This window comes from Sorex araneus, chromosome 2, assembly GCF_027595985.1.
Source record: "Sorex araneus isolate mSorAra2 chromosome 2, mSorAra2.pri, whole genome shotgun sequence".
NCBI lineage: Eukaryota > Metazoa > Chordata > Mammalia > Eulipotyphla > Soricidae > Sorex > Sorex araneus.
This window is the reverse complement of record NC_073303.1, coordinates 131398570-131414342: the sequence shown is the minus strand read 5'-3', so window position 1 is coordinate 131414342 and position 15773 is coordinate 131398570. Positions and strand designations below refer to the sequence as shown.

The 15773-nt window shown below is 43.0% G+C and overlaps 1 protein-coding gene across 5 annotated transcripts in view; it reads right to left on the bottom strand.

The window, feature by feature from the left end:
• Nucleotides 1-15773, bottom strand: part of NAALAD2 (N-acetylated alpha-linked acidic dipeptidase 2) — a 132662-nt gene that overhangs the window by 27957 nt on the left and 88932 nt on the right. For 4 of the 5 annotated variants that reach the window (XM_055129280.1, XM_055129278.1, XM_055129276.1 and 1 more), the window contains 2 exons: nt 10283-10364; nt 4468-4560 (listed from right to left, as the gene is read on the bottom strand). In XM_055129280.1, the coding sequence (XP_054985255.1) occupies nt 4468-4560; nt 10283-10364 (175 nt within the window). The remainder of the gene's footprint in view (nt 1-4467; nt 4561-10282; nt 10365-15773) is intronic. The other variant, XM_055129277.1, reaches the window with a different exon arrangement.

Here is a 15773-nt window from a genome sequence, read left to right as displayed (position 1 = left end):
AAAAAAAAAAAACTAGGAACTCAGCTTCCATACAACCTAGCAATTCCACTTCTTGTTATACACTCCAGGGGCCCAAAAGCACAATGCAGAAAAGACATTTGCACTCCTATGTTCACTGCAGCACTGTTCATAATAGCCAAAATCTGTAAACAATCCCAGTGCCCAAGAACAAATGATTAGATAAAGAAACTATGGTATGTATACACAATGGAACACTACTCAGTCACAAGACAGAATGCAATCACGCAGTTTAAACTACAAGGATGGATCTGGACAGTATCAAGATGAGTGAAGTTAACTAGAGGGAGAGGTACAGAAACAGAATGATCCCTCTTATAGGCAAGATATAAAGAAACATAGTGTGGAAATAACAAATGCCCAAAGGCAACAGAAATGAGTAAGAGAACTAGTTTAGAGTATGGAGCTTGCAACTGGGGAGTGGAGGGTGAATAGGTCAGGAAAGGGTACAATATGACATTGGTGGAGAAGAGGGAAAGCTGAAAGTAGATATAAAGTGCCTAGCCTAATAGCAGGCTGGGGGCAAAAGGGAAACTGGAGACAATGGTAGAGAGAAAGGTTTGCTGTTGAAGGAATTAGAAACACAGAAGCAAGGGAAGACACAGAAGCGAAGGAGACAGCAGAGACAGAAGAAGGGGCAGTAGGACACAGACAGAGGAAGACACAGTAAGAAGAATCAGAGAGAAGACAGAGGCAAGAGAGAAGACACAGAAGCAGAGACAGAGACAGAGAGAGGTTGGAAGAGACCAGAAGAGAGACTACAGAGACAGAGATGAAGATAGGAAGACAGACAGAAGAGAGCACCGCAGCACACACAGCAGAACACAAGGAGGAGCCATCCTGATCCAGTCCATACACAGCGGCTCAAGAACACCGAATGTGAGCAGTGCGTGTGTGAGAGAGAACGTCCCCTAGAGCCTGCGGACAACACAATACGACACACACATCATCTCCCCTTCCCATGAGCACATGCGCCTTTGTAATTTTTTACAAATCCCTAGGTGGTATCTCCGCCTTTGAGCCTGATTGGAGATCAGAAAGGCTTTTGATATGCTGCTTGTGCTACCCCCAATGCTGGGGAGTTGGTGAGAGATGAGAGAGAAATCAGGGCAAGAGTCAGAGTGTGGAGCGATTAGTAGGAGGGACAGGGGGAGAAGAATGTAGGGGAAGAATGCAGGAGTAGGCGCATGGGGAGAATGGAAAAAATGGCAACTGATCACAAACCAGCCTGGTCCTCGTTTCCTTCTTCGTCTGACCATTGGCCATCCTGGGTGGGGGAGCGGCGTGACACCACTGAATGCAGTCTTTGAGAGAGAGCCGTGGGTTTCCCTAGCCGCCCAGTGATTACACAGGAGAATACAAGATAGTTCTTTATATTATAAACTGCAATATTACATGTCTTCAGGTATGGTTGATGGAAAATAGCTATTTTATTCTGTAATACTGTATATCACAATTTTTCAGTTTGATGAGCAGAGCCTTTGCTGCCATACTGGAAGTAGAGAGGCTCCTTCCTATTTAGACTAGTTGACTTTGATTTTTTTAAAAATTTTTTATTAGTGAATCACCGAAAGGTACAGTTACAGATTCACACACTTCTGTGCTTGTGTTTCAGTCATATAATGCTCGAGTACCCATCCCTCCACCAGTGCCCATTCTCCACCACCAATGATCCTAGTATCCCTCCCACCCCCACCCCATTTCCCCCCATCCCACCCCACCTCTGTGGCAGGGAATTCCCTTTTGTTCTCTCTCTCCTTTTGGGTGTTGTGATTTGCAATAGAGGTATTGAGTGACCATCATGTTTGATCTATAGTCTACTTTCAGCACACATCTCCCATCCTGAGTGGGTTCTCCAACCACACTTTACTTGGTGTTCCCTTCTCTCTCTGAGCTGCCTTTTCCCCCAGCATGTGAGGCTGCTTCCAAGCCATGGAGCAAACCTCCTGATATTTATCTCTACTATTATTGGGTGTTAGTCTCCCATTCTGTTACTTTATATTCCACACATGAGTGCAATCTTTCTATGTCTGTCTCTCTCTTTCTGACTCATTTCATTTAGCATGATACTTTCCATGTTAATTCACTTATATGCAAAGTTCAGGACTTCATCTTTTCTGACAGCTGCATAGTATTCCATTGTGCAGGTGTACCAAAGTTTCTTTAACCAGTCATTTTTCCAGATTCTGGCTATTGTAATAGTATGTTCAGTGCTGCAATGAACATACAAGTGCAAATGTCACTTCTACTAATTTTTTTTGCCTCTCTGGGATATATTGCCAGAAGTATACCACTTCTGAGTGGTATACCATTTGCTGAGTCAAATGGAAGCTCAATTTCTAATTTTTTGAGAAGCGTTCATACTGCTTTCCAAAAGGGCTGAACCAGTTGCATTCCCAACAACAGAGTAGAAGGGTCCCTTTCTCCCCACATCCACACCAACACTGGTTGCTTTTGTTCTTTTGGATGTGTGCCATAGACTAGTTGACTTTGATGTTAAAGGATAAACAGGCTGATATTTAGGAGTCTTCTGTTTTCCAGAAGGTGGGACTATGATGCACTTTTAGTTTTCCTCTCCATACTAACTGCACACAGGAAGGTTCAAGAAAAGCACAGAGTGGTAGCAGTGTGCAAGTTATATGTCGATGACCCTACGGGGGTTGTTAAGGTGCAGGGGGGTCCTAGAGATGTAACAGGAAATCCTCCTGCCTCCCAGACTAGAGAAAATCTTTCCCTCATTTAAGGATGTATTATGGATTGTAAATAAATAAACTTAGAATCTACTCATGCCACCAGTCATGGCCCTGAATTTTAAAACAGGTAAATGGGCATTATGAAGATTTCTTTCTTGAAGTGGACCTTTTTAAGATGATGCGGGACATGGAAACAGGACCTTTTTTGGGTGATGGGAACATGGAGACTGGCTACACATGCCATGCTCTGGGCTTATTCCTGACTGTGCTCAGGAATCATTCCTGGTGAGCTCAGGTGACCATTTGGGATACTGGGGATCAATCCCAAATGGACATGTACAAGGCAAACACCTTACCCACTGTACTATCTCTCTGGCCCCCCTGAAATAGACCCTTTGTAAGTGGAATGGAGGGAACATGATACATTAAATTTCCCATCACTGGATGACTGCTCCTCTGAGAATTTACAGAAAGGATCTGTGTAGATGGTAAAATTATATAGACTTTCACATTCTTAGATTTTGTTACAAAAAGGGTGGTGCTTGCTCAGCGCCATCTTGCCACATTCAACACAGAAGCAGCTAGGCGTTCTGGTGAGGAACGCGACCCGGACAATGCTCCGGACCCGAATCGGGGCCAGCAACACCGGGGATCCAGATGGAGGAGGTACAGCCAGCACACCTTCTCCAGATGGAGCCCCAGCAACACTGAGCAGCAACTAACATGGCTCCCAGATGTGGGACTGGGACACATCCGAGCTTCGGGGTGGGGGGCACTGGAGTGGGGCAGCACCAGCCCAGCCTCCAAGTGGTCCCGGCCACCGGAAGTCACGCCCTCGACCCACCCTCGGCGCCATTTTGCCACATTCAACAGAGAAGCAGCTAGGCGTTCTGGTGAGCAATGTGGCCCGGACAATGATCTGGACCCGAATCGGGGCCAGCAACACCGGGGATCCAGACAGAGGAGGTACAGCCAGCACATCTTCTCCAGATGGAGCCCCGGCAACACTGAGCAGCAACTAACACAGCTCCCAGATGCGGGACTGGGACACATTCGAACCACACGGCCACATTAGCGGCCGCGCGACCTTTTCTAGAAACTGAAAACATACAGTCTTTTAATGGAAAACTAATTATCAAATGCTTCCTCAGTAGGGCTGTCTTTCTTGGGGGGAAACTCCAACAACAATAGTGAGTTTTGTGTTGAAATATGGAACGTAATCAAGGTAAAGAGAAAATGAAGTGAAATTCATCAGTTATACAGTTAGGGGTGGGGGGCGTGGGTGCGGGGTATACTGGGGATTTTGGTGGTGGAATGTGGGCACTGGTGAAGGGATGGTGTTTGAATATTGTATAACTGATACATAAACCTGAGAACTTTGTAACTTTCCACATGGTGCTAAAATAAAAATATAAAAAAAAAAAGGGTGGTGCTTGGAGCTTATTCCTGGCTCTGCACTTAGGGATTGCTCCTAGTGGGCTTGGGAGACCATATGGGGTGCTGAGGATTGAACCCAAGTCAGGTTACATGCAAAGCAAGGGACCTCCCTGCTGTACTATCACTCCAGTCCCTAGGGTATTTTTTTTCATGACAATTTCCCATTTATATGGGTAGCAATGTAATGAATAACATAACAAGATTTTTCTAATATTAGATAACTTTTAGATCTAATCCACCATTTTATCTTTCTGTACATATTCAGCTTCCATGCCCCCAATCATTTCAGACTTCAGTGGCACATCTGTTGCTTCCTTACCTGTAGAACTGTCTCCCTGGTAAGCCAAGGGGGTCGATGAATGCTCGTTCCAGGAACATCAATTGATCATTCATGATTCTCACTGCAATGGGGCTTTTAACACAAAATGAACCATCAGAATCATTGCCAGGGAATAAATATCTATATTCATATTCAGTAGGGATGAAGTATTGGAGAACAAGCTTCTATAACTAATATGACAATAACAACATGCATACACAGATACTGATTTATATAGTAAGCTCCACATAACTAATATTTATGATTACAGACATCCACTGGGAAATGGTTTAAGATCACAGACTGATCAGCAAGCACTCAAAAAAACTTTTATTCTTTCTAGGAAAATCCAGGTTTCTGTTAAAGGAAGAATGTTCCATCAAGTTGTTCTCAATAATAACTGACTATGTAAACTGAAGGAAGGTCAAGCATCCGGGGCTCTGGATTGTACTCAGGAGTGCCATTTTGCCCACCAGGTCAGGATTGCACCCTGCCCGCAAAGAGCATGGCTGCTCTGCTTTGCTCCACAGCCAATCATTTCCTCACCTCTCCTTAGCTCACCGTAAACATACAAAAGCATCTGAACTGCAGGCACCTAACCATAAAAATAAAACACAGGAAACAACTCCAAACTATAAAGGTCACAATGGTAAAGAAACACAGAAACTCACCAGATTAGTGAGTGAAGATGCTAGCCTGGATGACTTAACTAGTAAAAATGAGCTATAAAACCTTTCTGATAAGGAGTTTAGAATGGAATTATTGAAGATATATAAGGAGTTCAAAGAAACAATGGAATACATAGCTAATGAAAAACAAGAGGATGTGTGAGCAAAAGTGAGTAAAATACAAACAGAGACAGCAGATCTGAAAAACCTGGTAGATGGAATGAAAAACTCACTGGAGAGCCTCAGTAGCATAAGAACAGCTGCTAAGGACAGAACCAGTGAGTTCCAAGATAAGGTGCAGAAAATTTCCATACAACAGCAGAAGATGGAAAAGAGCCTCAAAACAAACCAACAGGTCACAAGAGAATTTTGGGATGATTCCAGAGGAACAACAAAAGAATCATAAGCAACAGTCAAAGCCATCATTGCTGAGAAGTTCCCAGAGCTGAAAAGTGCATGCATACAGATCCAGGAGGCCCAAAGGGTACAGCTCAAAGAAATCTAAATAAAAATACTCCTAGACATATTAATCAGAATGATGAGAACCATAGACAGAGATAGAGTACTGAAAGAAGCAACATCAAAGAAGGAAATTACTTACAAAATGCATCCTTAAGATTTACAGTACAATTATCAGATGAAAACCTCTGGGCCCAAAGACAGTGGTGGAATATAGTGAAAAAAAAAACTCAATTAAATGAATGCCTCACCAAGAATATTTTACTCAGTCAGATTCTCATTCAGATTTGAAGGTACAATACACAACTTCACAGATAACAATTCGGTAACTTCAGAGACTCAAAAACCATTGTTAAAAGAAGAACTAAACGAGTTACTTTAGGAAAAGACAAGCCCCACAAACATGCCAAACTCCTGCAGAAAGATGGCACAAAACCCTATAGCAATAATTTCTCTCAATAGCAATGGGCTAAATGCACCAACTAAGAGCCACAGAGTGGCAGGATGGATAAAAAAATTGAATCCAACACTCTGCTGCCTGCAAGAAATACATTTGAACAGTAAGAGCAAATATAGACTCAAAGTCAAAAGCTGGAAAAACAATTCTTCAAGCAAACAAACCCCTCAAAAAATCCGATTTGACCATGCTACTCTCAGACAACATAGACTTCAAGCTGAAGAAGGTTATAAGAGATAGCAAAGGTCGGTTTTTTTGTTTGTTTGTTTGCTTTTTGGGTCACACCTGGCGATGCATAGGGGTTACACCTGGCTCTGCACTCAGGAATCACTCCTGGCGGTGCTCAGGGGACCATATGGGATGCTGGGAATCGAACCTGGGTCAGCCGCGTGCAAGGCAAATGCCCTACCCGCTGTGCTATTGCTCCAGCCCCCAGCAAAGGTCATTTCTTAATGATCAAGAAATCAGTACATCAGGAAGAACTCACACTTCTAAACGTATATGCACCTAATGACAGATCAGCAAAATACTTAAGACAACTAATAGACTTGAAGAAAGCCAGAGATAGCAGCACAATAGTAACTTGAGATTTCAACACCACTTTGTCACTGCTTTATAGATCAACTAGACAAAAGTTCAGCAAGGAAATACTTTATCTGTGGGATGAAATAGAAGAGAGGGGCCCTATATGTGTGTGTCTGTTTGTGTGTGTGTGTGTGTGTGTATATATATATATATATATATATATCCTTTCATCCTCAAAAGGCTGAATACACCACATTCTTCTCCAATGTACATGGGGCATTCTCTAAGACAGACCACATGCTAGGACACAAAACATACCTTCAAAAGTCAAGAGCAAATCATATCAACTATCTTCTCAGACCATGATGCACTTCAAGTAGAAGTTAATCACAAACAGAAATGGAGAAACAACTCAAACACCTGGAAATTAAATAGCTCATTACGGGTTTGATTCCTCCACCTCTCTCTGAGAGCCCGGCAAGCTACCGAGAGTATCTCACCCACATGGCAGAGCCTGGCAAGCCATCTGTGGCGTATTCAATATGCCAAAAACAGTAACGACAAGTCTCACGATGGAGACATTACTGGTGCCCGCTCAAGCGAATTGATGAGCAACAGGATGACAGTGACAGTGACAGTGACTGAACAACCAGTGGGTCAGAGAAGTTAAGGGGAAATTGAAATTTTCATGGAAACAAACGAGAATGAGAATACTATCTATCAGAACATATAGGATATAGCAAAAATGGTGTTAAGAGGGGTGTTCACTGTTATTGCAAGCATTCATCAGGAAGGAAAAAGGACCCACATAAGTAACTTGACTGCAAAACTGGAAAATGACTAACAAAAGGGGCCCAAAGCAGGGGTATATTCCTGGGAATATACCCCAGTATGGACCAAAAACAGAAAGGAAAGCCATCTGCACTCCTATGTTCATTGCAGCATTGCTCACAATAGCCAGAATCTGGAAACAAAGGCAGTAGAAACAAGGGACAGGAGGACTGGCCCAGTGTAAAAGCTTGTCACCAAGGGGAAGGAGAACAGTTTGGACAGAGAAGGGACCACTACGACAATGATAGTTGGAAATGATCATTCCGGACACAAACTGAGTATAAAAGGAGGCAAAGTGAGATACATTAAACCCTTCCAGGAACAGTATTACAAACCACAGTGCCAAGAAGAAAAATGAGGGGTTGGGCAGAGTGTCTGCCTAGGAAGCCGACTGTGGGTGTGGGGTGGGGAAAGGCCCGTGGAAGGGAAACTGGGGACACTGGTGGAGGGAAATGTGTGCTGGTGAAGGAATGGGTGTTAGAACATTGTATGACTGAGACTTGATCGTGAACAACTTTTTATATATAGTATATCTCATGGTGATTCAATTTTTAAAAATTGTCAATAAGCTGTTTGGTTGGTCTGAGGATGAAAAGGCAGAATAAAAGCTGGATCATAAAGAATGAGAAGAAACTGTAGGATCTGAAAGAAGGGCAGGAGGCAGGTCCGGAGAGAGAGAACAGAGGGTAGGGCACTTGCTTGCACACAGAAGACCCAGGTTTGATTTGTGGTTCCGCATACAGACCCCCTGAGCCCACCAGGATCCGTGAGTGTAGAGCCAGGAGTAAAGCCTGAGTACCACTGTGTGTGGCCCAAAAACAAAACAAAAAAAATTTTAAAGAATGGGAGGCTGCTGCATGAGCTGAAACTTTTGTGTGCGTTATGAGCTACCCAAAGTCTGTGTGGGATGCTAGTTAAGTTTCCTGAATTTTTTACAAGGCCAGGGAGAGAAGTACCTACCCCTAAAAATAACTTTTCACAGTAAAGTTCATGCCTTGTGTACATGAGACTTAAGACTTAATCCCCAGTACTAAAAACAAAACAAGAACAACAAAATGGCACAATCTTCTGCCAGTGTGGTAAGGGAGAACACTTAAACTGACGGGACCTGGAAAAAAGAAATGTGACCCGAACTGAACTGTGGGTCAGTGGCTTGATTAACTTTTTAAAGAGGGGCTACAGACAGCAGGAGGGGGACTTCTATCAATTCAAGCCTGAAAATTTGGTGCTGAAAGCCTGAAAGAAGGAAATGTCAGGGGCCAACAGACCACATGGCACTGCTAGCAGACATGTGCCCCATCACTTGAGCTATTTCCTAGGCCCCTATGTGTAAAAAACTAAGGCACACCGAAGGGCGTGTGCACTCGAGGGCTCTCCGGGCGGCTCTGTCTCACGGCCCATGTTCAGTGCTCTGGAGAGCACTGTTGTGTGTGGCTATTGGTCAAGAGCAGGCAACAGAAGGAAGAAGGCCAAACTTGTTGGTCGATCAGTTTATTTCATTCTCTCTCTCTCTCTCTCTCTCTCTCTCTCTGCTTCTCTCCGGCTCTGGATCTCTATCTGCTCTATCTGGATCTGTGGATCTGGCCCTTCTCTGTTCTTCTCCTGTGTCCTCTCGTGTGTCTCCTTCTCTGTCTCTTCTGTCTTCTTCTTCTGTCTCCCCTGTCTTCTTCTGTCTCTCATCAATGCCCCCACTGTCTTAGTTTATATAGCAGATGACATAGGGCAGTAGCACAAAGGTGGGTTGAACATTAACAAATCAACAAAGAAGAGTAAGATCATTTCTTGAGGAGATTAACAAAATCTCATCTAAGGAAATCTCATCTAAGGAGATCCACTCAAGGGTGGAGTCCAAACAAGGGTGTGTCAGGGTGTGAGCTAGTAATCTGCTTAAATAATTATAGTAAATTTACTTCTAATATTTCTAGCAATGTCATTCTGTATGAGCACAGTAAGAGATATATCAGACTTAAAGTTTGGTTCTTCCTGAGGACATCTCACTATATATTCCAGACCACAGTCCTGAGGCCAAGTTAGTCTTCCTAACCCCAGCAGGGTCCTAGTCTTTTGGATCATGACAGCATTTGTCTATGACCATGCTCTCAATTTATAGTTGAGTATTGTGGTGCTTTGGCCTGGCCCATTTCGATGCCAGGGTAGCTCACAGCTTGCCCTGGGTCCATTCCGTCCCTCGTCGGGACCCTGCTTTTGGGGTGTTAGGAACTTAAGGGCAACTGAGTTGAGAAAGCAGATGCCCGAGAGTAAATATTATTGGAGTCAATCAGCTCCCAAGTTACAAAGCATATTATTGTCTTCCTGTGTCCATACAGAAAGGACATTGCTCTACAGTAAACTAAGTTCCCTAAAGCAAGGCTAAAAGGACAAACCCCATGTTATCCTACACCTATGTATAACTTTTTAAATACTGACCAACCTAAAAGTGGCAACAGAGTAAACGAAATGCAGACAACAGAAGAAAGATTTTTAAACAGATAATATAAGCAATGGGGGTGTAGTGAAATACACTACAAATGCATTTAAATCTATAGAGCTGTAAGATACTAGCTAAAGTCAGAAATCTTTGCATGTAGATTTTTTAAGAGATGCCTCTTGGGCTCTGATAGGGATTTTTTCTTTTTAGTGTCCTAATGAGATTCATCCTTCTTAAACTTGACTATGAAGACAAACCATCCAATCTTGTTCAAGTACTAAGGAAGTTCTGCTGGACAGTGTCCTTCAGACAATGCTACTCAATGCTGGCTTGCAGATAATAATTGAAGGAGCAATGATTTAAAGTTGAATACTCATGTCACTGTACATAGCCCACTCGAGTAATTGAATAACTTTCCAAACAGTTCAGCTTATATTTGATACTTACTTATTAAGATCAACTTGCATAAGTCTTCTATGAAAATCAGAGGCAGCTTCTGAGAAGTTTTTCACAGCCGAAAACAAGGAATCTTTTTTTTTAAATAGAAAAAACGGAAAATGAAGTGATCAGCACAGCCTTCATAGCTCAGAGATTCCCCTTCCTGCCCTCCTTGTTCCAGAACGACCAAGCAGAACAAAAATACAAAGTGTCCCCATCTGCCACTTTGCAGACCAAGTGAAGTTACTCCTGGCTCTACACTTGGGGATCACTCTTTTTTCTCCGTCTTCTTCTTTTTTTAATTTTCTTGAATCATCATGAGATAGTTACAAGCTATGTTTGGGTTACAATCACACAATGATCAAACACCCATCCCTCCACCGGTGCACATTACCCACCACCAATATCCCCAGTATACCCCCCTTTCCCACCCTTCCCCTGCCTCCATGGCAGGCAATATTACTTGGGGATCACTCTTGATGGGTTCCAGGGACCATATATAGTGTTGGGAATTGACTCTGGGTCAGTCATGTGCAAGAAATGCCCTAATCTGCTGCACTATTGCTCCAGTCCCAGGAAATAATTTTCTTTTTCTTTTTTTAATTTTTTATTAGTGAATCACCGTGAGGTACAGTTACAAACTTATGAACTTTTGTGTTTGCATTTCAGTCATACAGTGATCAATAACCCATCCCTCCACCAGTGCCCATTCTCCTCCACCAATGTTCCAGGAAATAATTTTCAACAGTCTAGGACATAAGCAATAATTTTTAAATGTCTGCCTTATCAGAAACACAGAATTTTTCATGCAATCCATAGGTATTTATCAGGATAATCATAAGCGATACACTGGGAACAGATATAACAGTTATCACTGTAGCACTGTTGTAGCACTGTCGTCCTGTTGTTCAATGATTTGCTTGAGCGGGAACCAGTAACATCTCTATTGTGAGACTTGTTGTTACTGTTTTAGGCATATCAAATATGCCACGGGGAGCTTGCCAGGCTCTGCCGTTCGGGCGGGAAACCCTTGATAGTTTGCCAGGCTCTCCAAGAGGGACGGAGGAATCGAAACCCGGGTCAGTCGCATGCAAGGCAAATGCCCTACCCGCTGTGCTATCGCTCCGGCCCCTTGATTTTATTCTTTTTTTTTAAATTTATTTATTTTTAATTAGTGAATCACCGTGAGGGTACAGTTACAGATTTATACATTTTTGTGCTCATGTTTCCCTCATACAAAGCTCGAGAACCCATCCCTTCACCAGTGCCCACTCTCCACCACCAGTAGACCCACCATCCCTCCCACCTCCCCAGTCCCATCTCCCCACACCGCACCCTGCCACTGTGGCAGGGTATTCCCTTTTGTTCTCTCTCTCTAATTAGGTGTTGTGGTCTGCAATAAAGGTGTTGAGTGGCCATTATGTTCGGTCTCTAGTCTACATTCAGCACGCATCAATCTTCCCCCCGCATGGCCTCTGACCACATTTTACTTGGTGTTCCCTTCTCTGAGTTGCCCTCTCTCCAGAATGTGAGGCCAGCCTCCAAGCCATGGAATCAACCTCCTGGAACTTATTTCTACCATTCTTGGGTGTTAGCCTCCTACTCTGTTATTCTATATTCCACAGATGAGTGCAATCTTTCTATGTCTGTCTGTCTCTTTCTGACTCATTTCACTTAGCATGATACTTTCCATGCTGATCCACTTATATGCAAAATTCATGACCTCATTTTTCCTAACATATGCATAGTATTCCATTGTATAGATGTACCAAAGTTTCTTCAACCAGTCATCTGTTCTAGGGCATCCCTTGATTTTATTCTTATATTAATGCCATAATGAAGAGAATATGATATTCATCATATTTACATAAGTGATAAAGCACTTATACCTCTAGACACAGGATTTGTAAAGGGGCACAGAGTTAGCAAATCAGTACAGAGTTAACTTACACTTAAATTATTGCTGCTGCATTTTTTAAACCACTTACAAACAAAAATTCTAATACCTGAGAGCTAAGAATAAGCACTATTCTTTCTATGGCAAAAGAGACAGTTGAATTGAGTGTCATACATGCAGGGAGGAGAGATGGCTGAATTGAGTGCCTTGCCTTCAAGAGACTCAGCTTCTTCTTTCGCGCTTCCAGGAGCAATCCCCAAGCACAGAATTGGGAATAGCCTCCAGCGTTGACGGTTGTGACCCAAAATCCATAAATAAACAAGAAGAACATTTTCAAGTATGCACATAAGTCAAAACAGGTAAGAACAGAAATGTGTCACAGGGCAAGAATAGGAGGACTTAAGGCAGGCAGTGGAATGTGAAGTCTGGGACAGATGGTACTGACTACCCAGTCCTCCACCCAACCACCATACCTTCATAACCACATTTCTTGGGGCCAGAGCAATAGTAAAACTAGTAGGGGGCTTGTTTTGCATGCAACAGACTTGAGTTCAATCCCTAGGACCCCATAAGGTTCCCAAAGACTGACAGGAGTGATCCCTGAGCACAGAGCCAGGACTAAGTCCTGAGCAATGCTGGGTGTGATCAAAAAAATTCCTGAGGAGCACCAAGCCCTGGGGATCATACCTATAATTTTTTTCCTGAGAGAACTGCATTTTTTCTAGAAATAAATGAAGTTAGATTGTGAAGGAATTAGGACATATCAGGCAGAAATGATGTCTTAAGGATAGGAGATGTCAATATGTTTAAAGCTAATGGAGTGGCAGCAATTAAGATGGAGAGTTTTAAAAGGTGAAAGGGATTAGTGTGTCAGATTAAGTCCGTAGAGGAATGGACCAGTGTACTACTATCCCTTCAGCCACTGACATCTAAAATATTTTAAAGGGGCCAAAAACAACAGCACAACGGATAGGGTATTTGCCATGAACACAGCTGACCTAGGTCCTCAAGACTGCCAGAAATGATCTCTGAGTGCAAAGCCAGAAGAAAGTCCTGAGAATTGCAAAGTTAAACTAAAAAGAAGAGACTCTCCCATCGGTTCCCGGGCTGCAGGGGCTCCCGGGGAACCCCCCCAACCCCCCCCACACCTCCCTGCGCTGCATGGAGGCGCCTCTCTGCTCCTCTGTAACGCCGGAACTCCCAATCAGGTACTGACAAAGAGGATCAGGACTCCGCCTACCTACCCAAGGGGCACTCTCCAACCCGCCTACCCCGCCCTGTCCCCCAAGAGATTACTGGGGGCGTGGCCTGTAGTTCAGGGGGTGTGGCCTCAAGGGGGCGTGGCCACTTGCCGGAATGGCCACAGCTTTCATTTTTCTTACATTACATACTCTATAACCTGTTTCTTTGACAATCACCCTGGCCATCTAAATCATTTTTTGCAAAAATAGTCCTTTAGCTGAGTTGAACTTCACAAAGCTGTCAGTGGACAATAGAATCTCCACAAACTCCTCGTAAAGACAGCATAGCCTTAAGTCATCACTAAAGGCCCCACATAAACCAAGAGGAGAGTCTGAGAATAAGGAAGTATTCTGGAATTGGAACAAAGACTCCAACATTAACTTAGCACTAACAGAATCCACCCCCCCGCAGAAAGAAGGAATAGGGATAGACAACTACAAGGCTAAAACTCTAGACTTCCACAACAATATGAAAGGGATATTGTTGTGGAAGAAAATCCCCTCCACGAAGAGAATATGAAGAAAAGATTCCAGAAACCTCCAAAGGGTCCACCCACATACTGGACCTCTCAGAAAAAGAATTCAGAGAAGAAATCTTGAAGAGAGTCGATGTACTCAAAGCAACCATGGAACAGACATCCAATAAATTAAGGGAGGAGATAAACGATGCTTTGGAACGGTCAACCAAGAAAATGCAAGAAGAAATGAGATCAGAAATTTCAAAGCTACAAACAGATGTCACAAAGCTACAAACAGAAGTCACACAAATAAAGGAGTCGGTAGATGAATTAAAAATCTCAGTAGGTGCCATCAACAATAGAATGACTACAGCCGAAGACAGAATCAGTGACCTTGAAGATGAGCTGCAGAAAGCTTATAGACAACAACAAATAATGGCAAAAGACCTCAAAATGGCTATAGAGAGAATCAGAGTCCTTGGGGATGACTTCAAGAGGAACAACATAAGAATCATTGGAGTACCAGAACCACAGGGAAGTAATCCCAATGAAAAAAAACACAGTCAAAGACATCATTGCCAAGAAATTCCCAGAGCTGGAGAAGGCAGGCATCCAGATCCAAGGAGTCCAAAGAGTACCAGCAAAAAGAGACCCGAATAAAAAGACTCCAAGGCATATTATAGTCAAAATGACGGATGCAGTGGATAGAGACACAATTCTGCAAGCAGCAAGGTCAAAGAAGGAAACCACATACAATGGAGCATCTCTCAGATTTACAGCAGACCTATCAGAGGAAACCCTCCGAGCCCGAAGACAATGGTGGGACATAGTGAAAAAACTCAACGAAATGAACGCATCACCAAGAATACTTTATCCGGCTAAAGTCTCACTCAAACTTGAAGGAACCATACACTATTTCTCAGATAAACAACAGCTAAGGAACTTCATAGACTCAAAACCAAACTTAAAATAAGGAATAAAGGGGCTATTGTAAGTCAAGGAAGAACCCCACAAGAACAACAAACCCAACAGAAAGATGATACAAAACCCCATGACAATAATCTCTCTCAATGTCAATGGCCTAAATGCACCAATTAAGAGACATAGAGTGGCAAAATGGATTCGGAAACTAAACCCAACATTCTGCTGCCTGCAAGAAACACATCTGAACAGTCAGGGCAAACACAGACTCAAAGTCAAAGGGTGGAAAACAATCCTGCAAGCAAACAACTCCCTCAAAAAAGCTGGGGGGGCAATGCTAGTATCCGACAACATAGATTTCAGGTTGAAAAAGATTAGGAGGGACAACGAAGGTCACTTCCTATTTATCAAGGGATATGTGCAACAGGAAGAAATCACACTCTTAAACGTATATGCACCTAATGAGAGACCGGCTAAATACTTAAAACAACTCCTAACAGACTTTAAGGAGGACATCGCTAACAGCACAATAGTAGTTGGAGACTTCAACACTGCCCTGCCACCTCTGGATAGATCAACAAGAACAAAACTCAGCAAGGAAACAAGGACTCTGAAGGAAGAAATAGAAGAGAGAGGCCTAATAGAGCTACACAAGGCTTTACACCCCAAAAAGGAAGAATACACATTCTTTTCCAGTGCACATGGAACATTCTCCAAAATAGACCATGTACTGGGTCACAAAACATGCCTCAATAAAATCAGAAAAATAGAAATTGTATCAACTATCTTCTCAGACCATGACGCACTGAAGATAAAAGCTAATCACACACAGACGCAGAGAATCAAACACCTGGAAATTAAATAGCTCAATGTTGAACAATAAGTGGGTCAGGAAGGAAATCAAGGAAGAAATCAAGAGATACCTCGAAACAAATGAGAATGAAGACACAAGCTACAAAAACCTATGGGACGCAGCTAAAGCT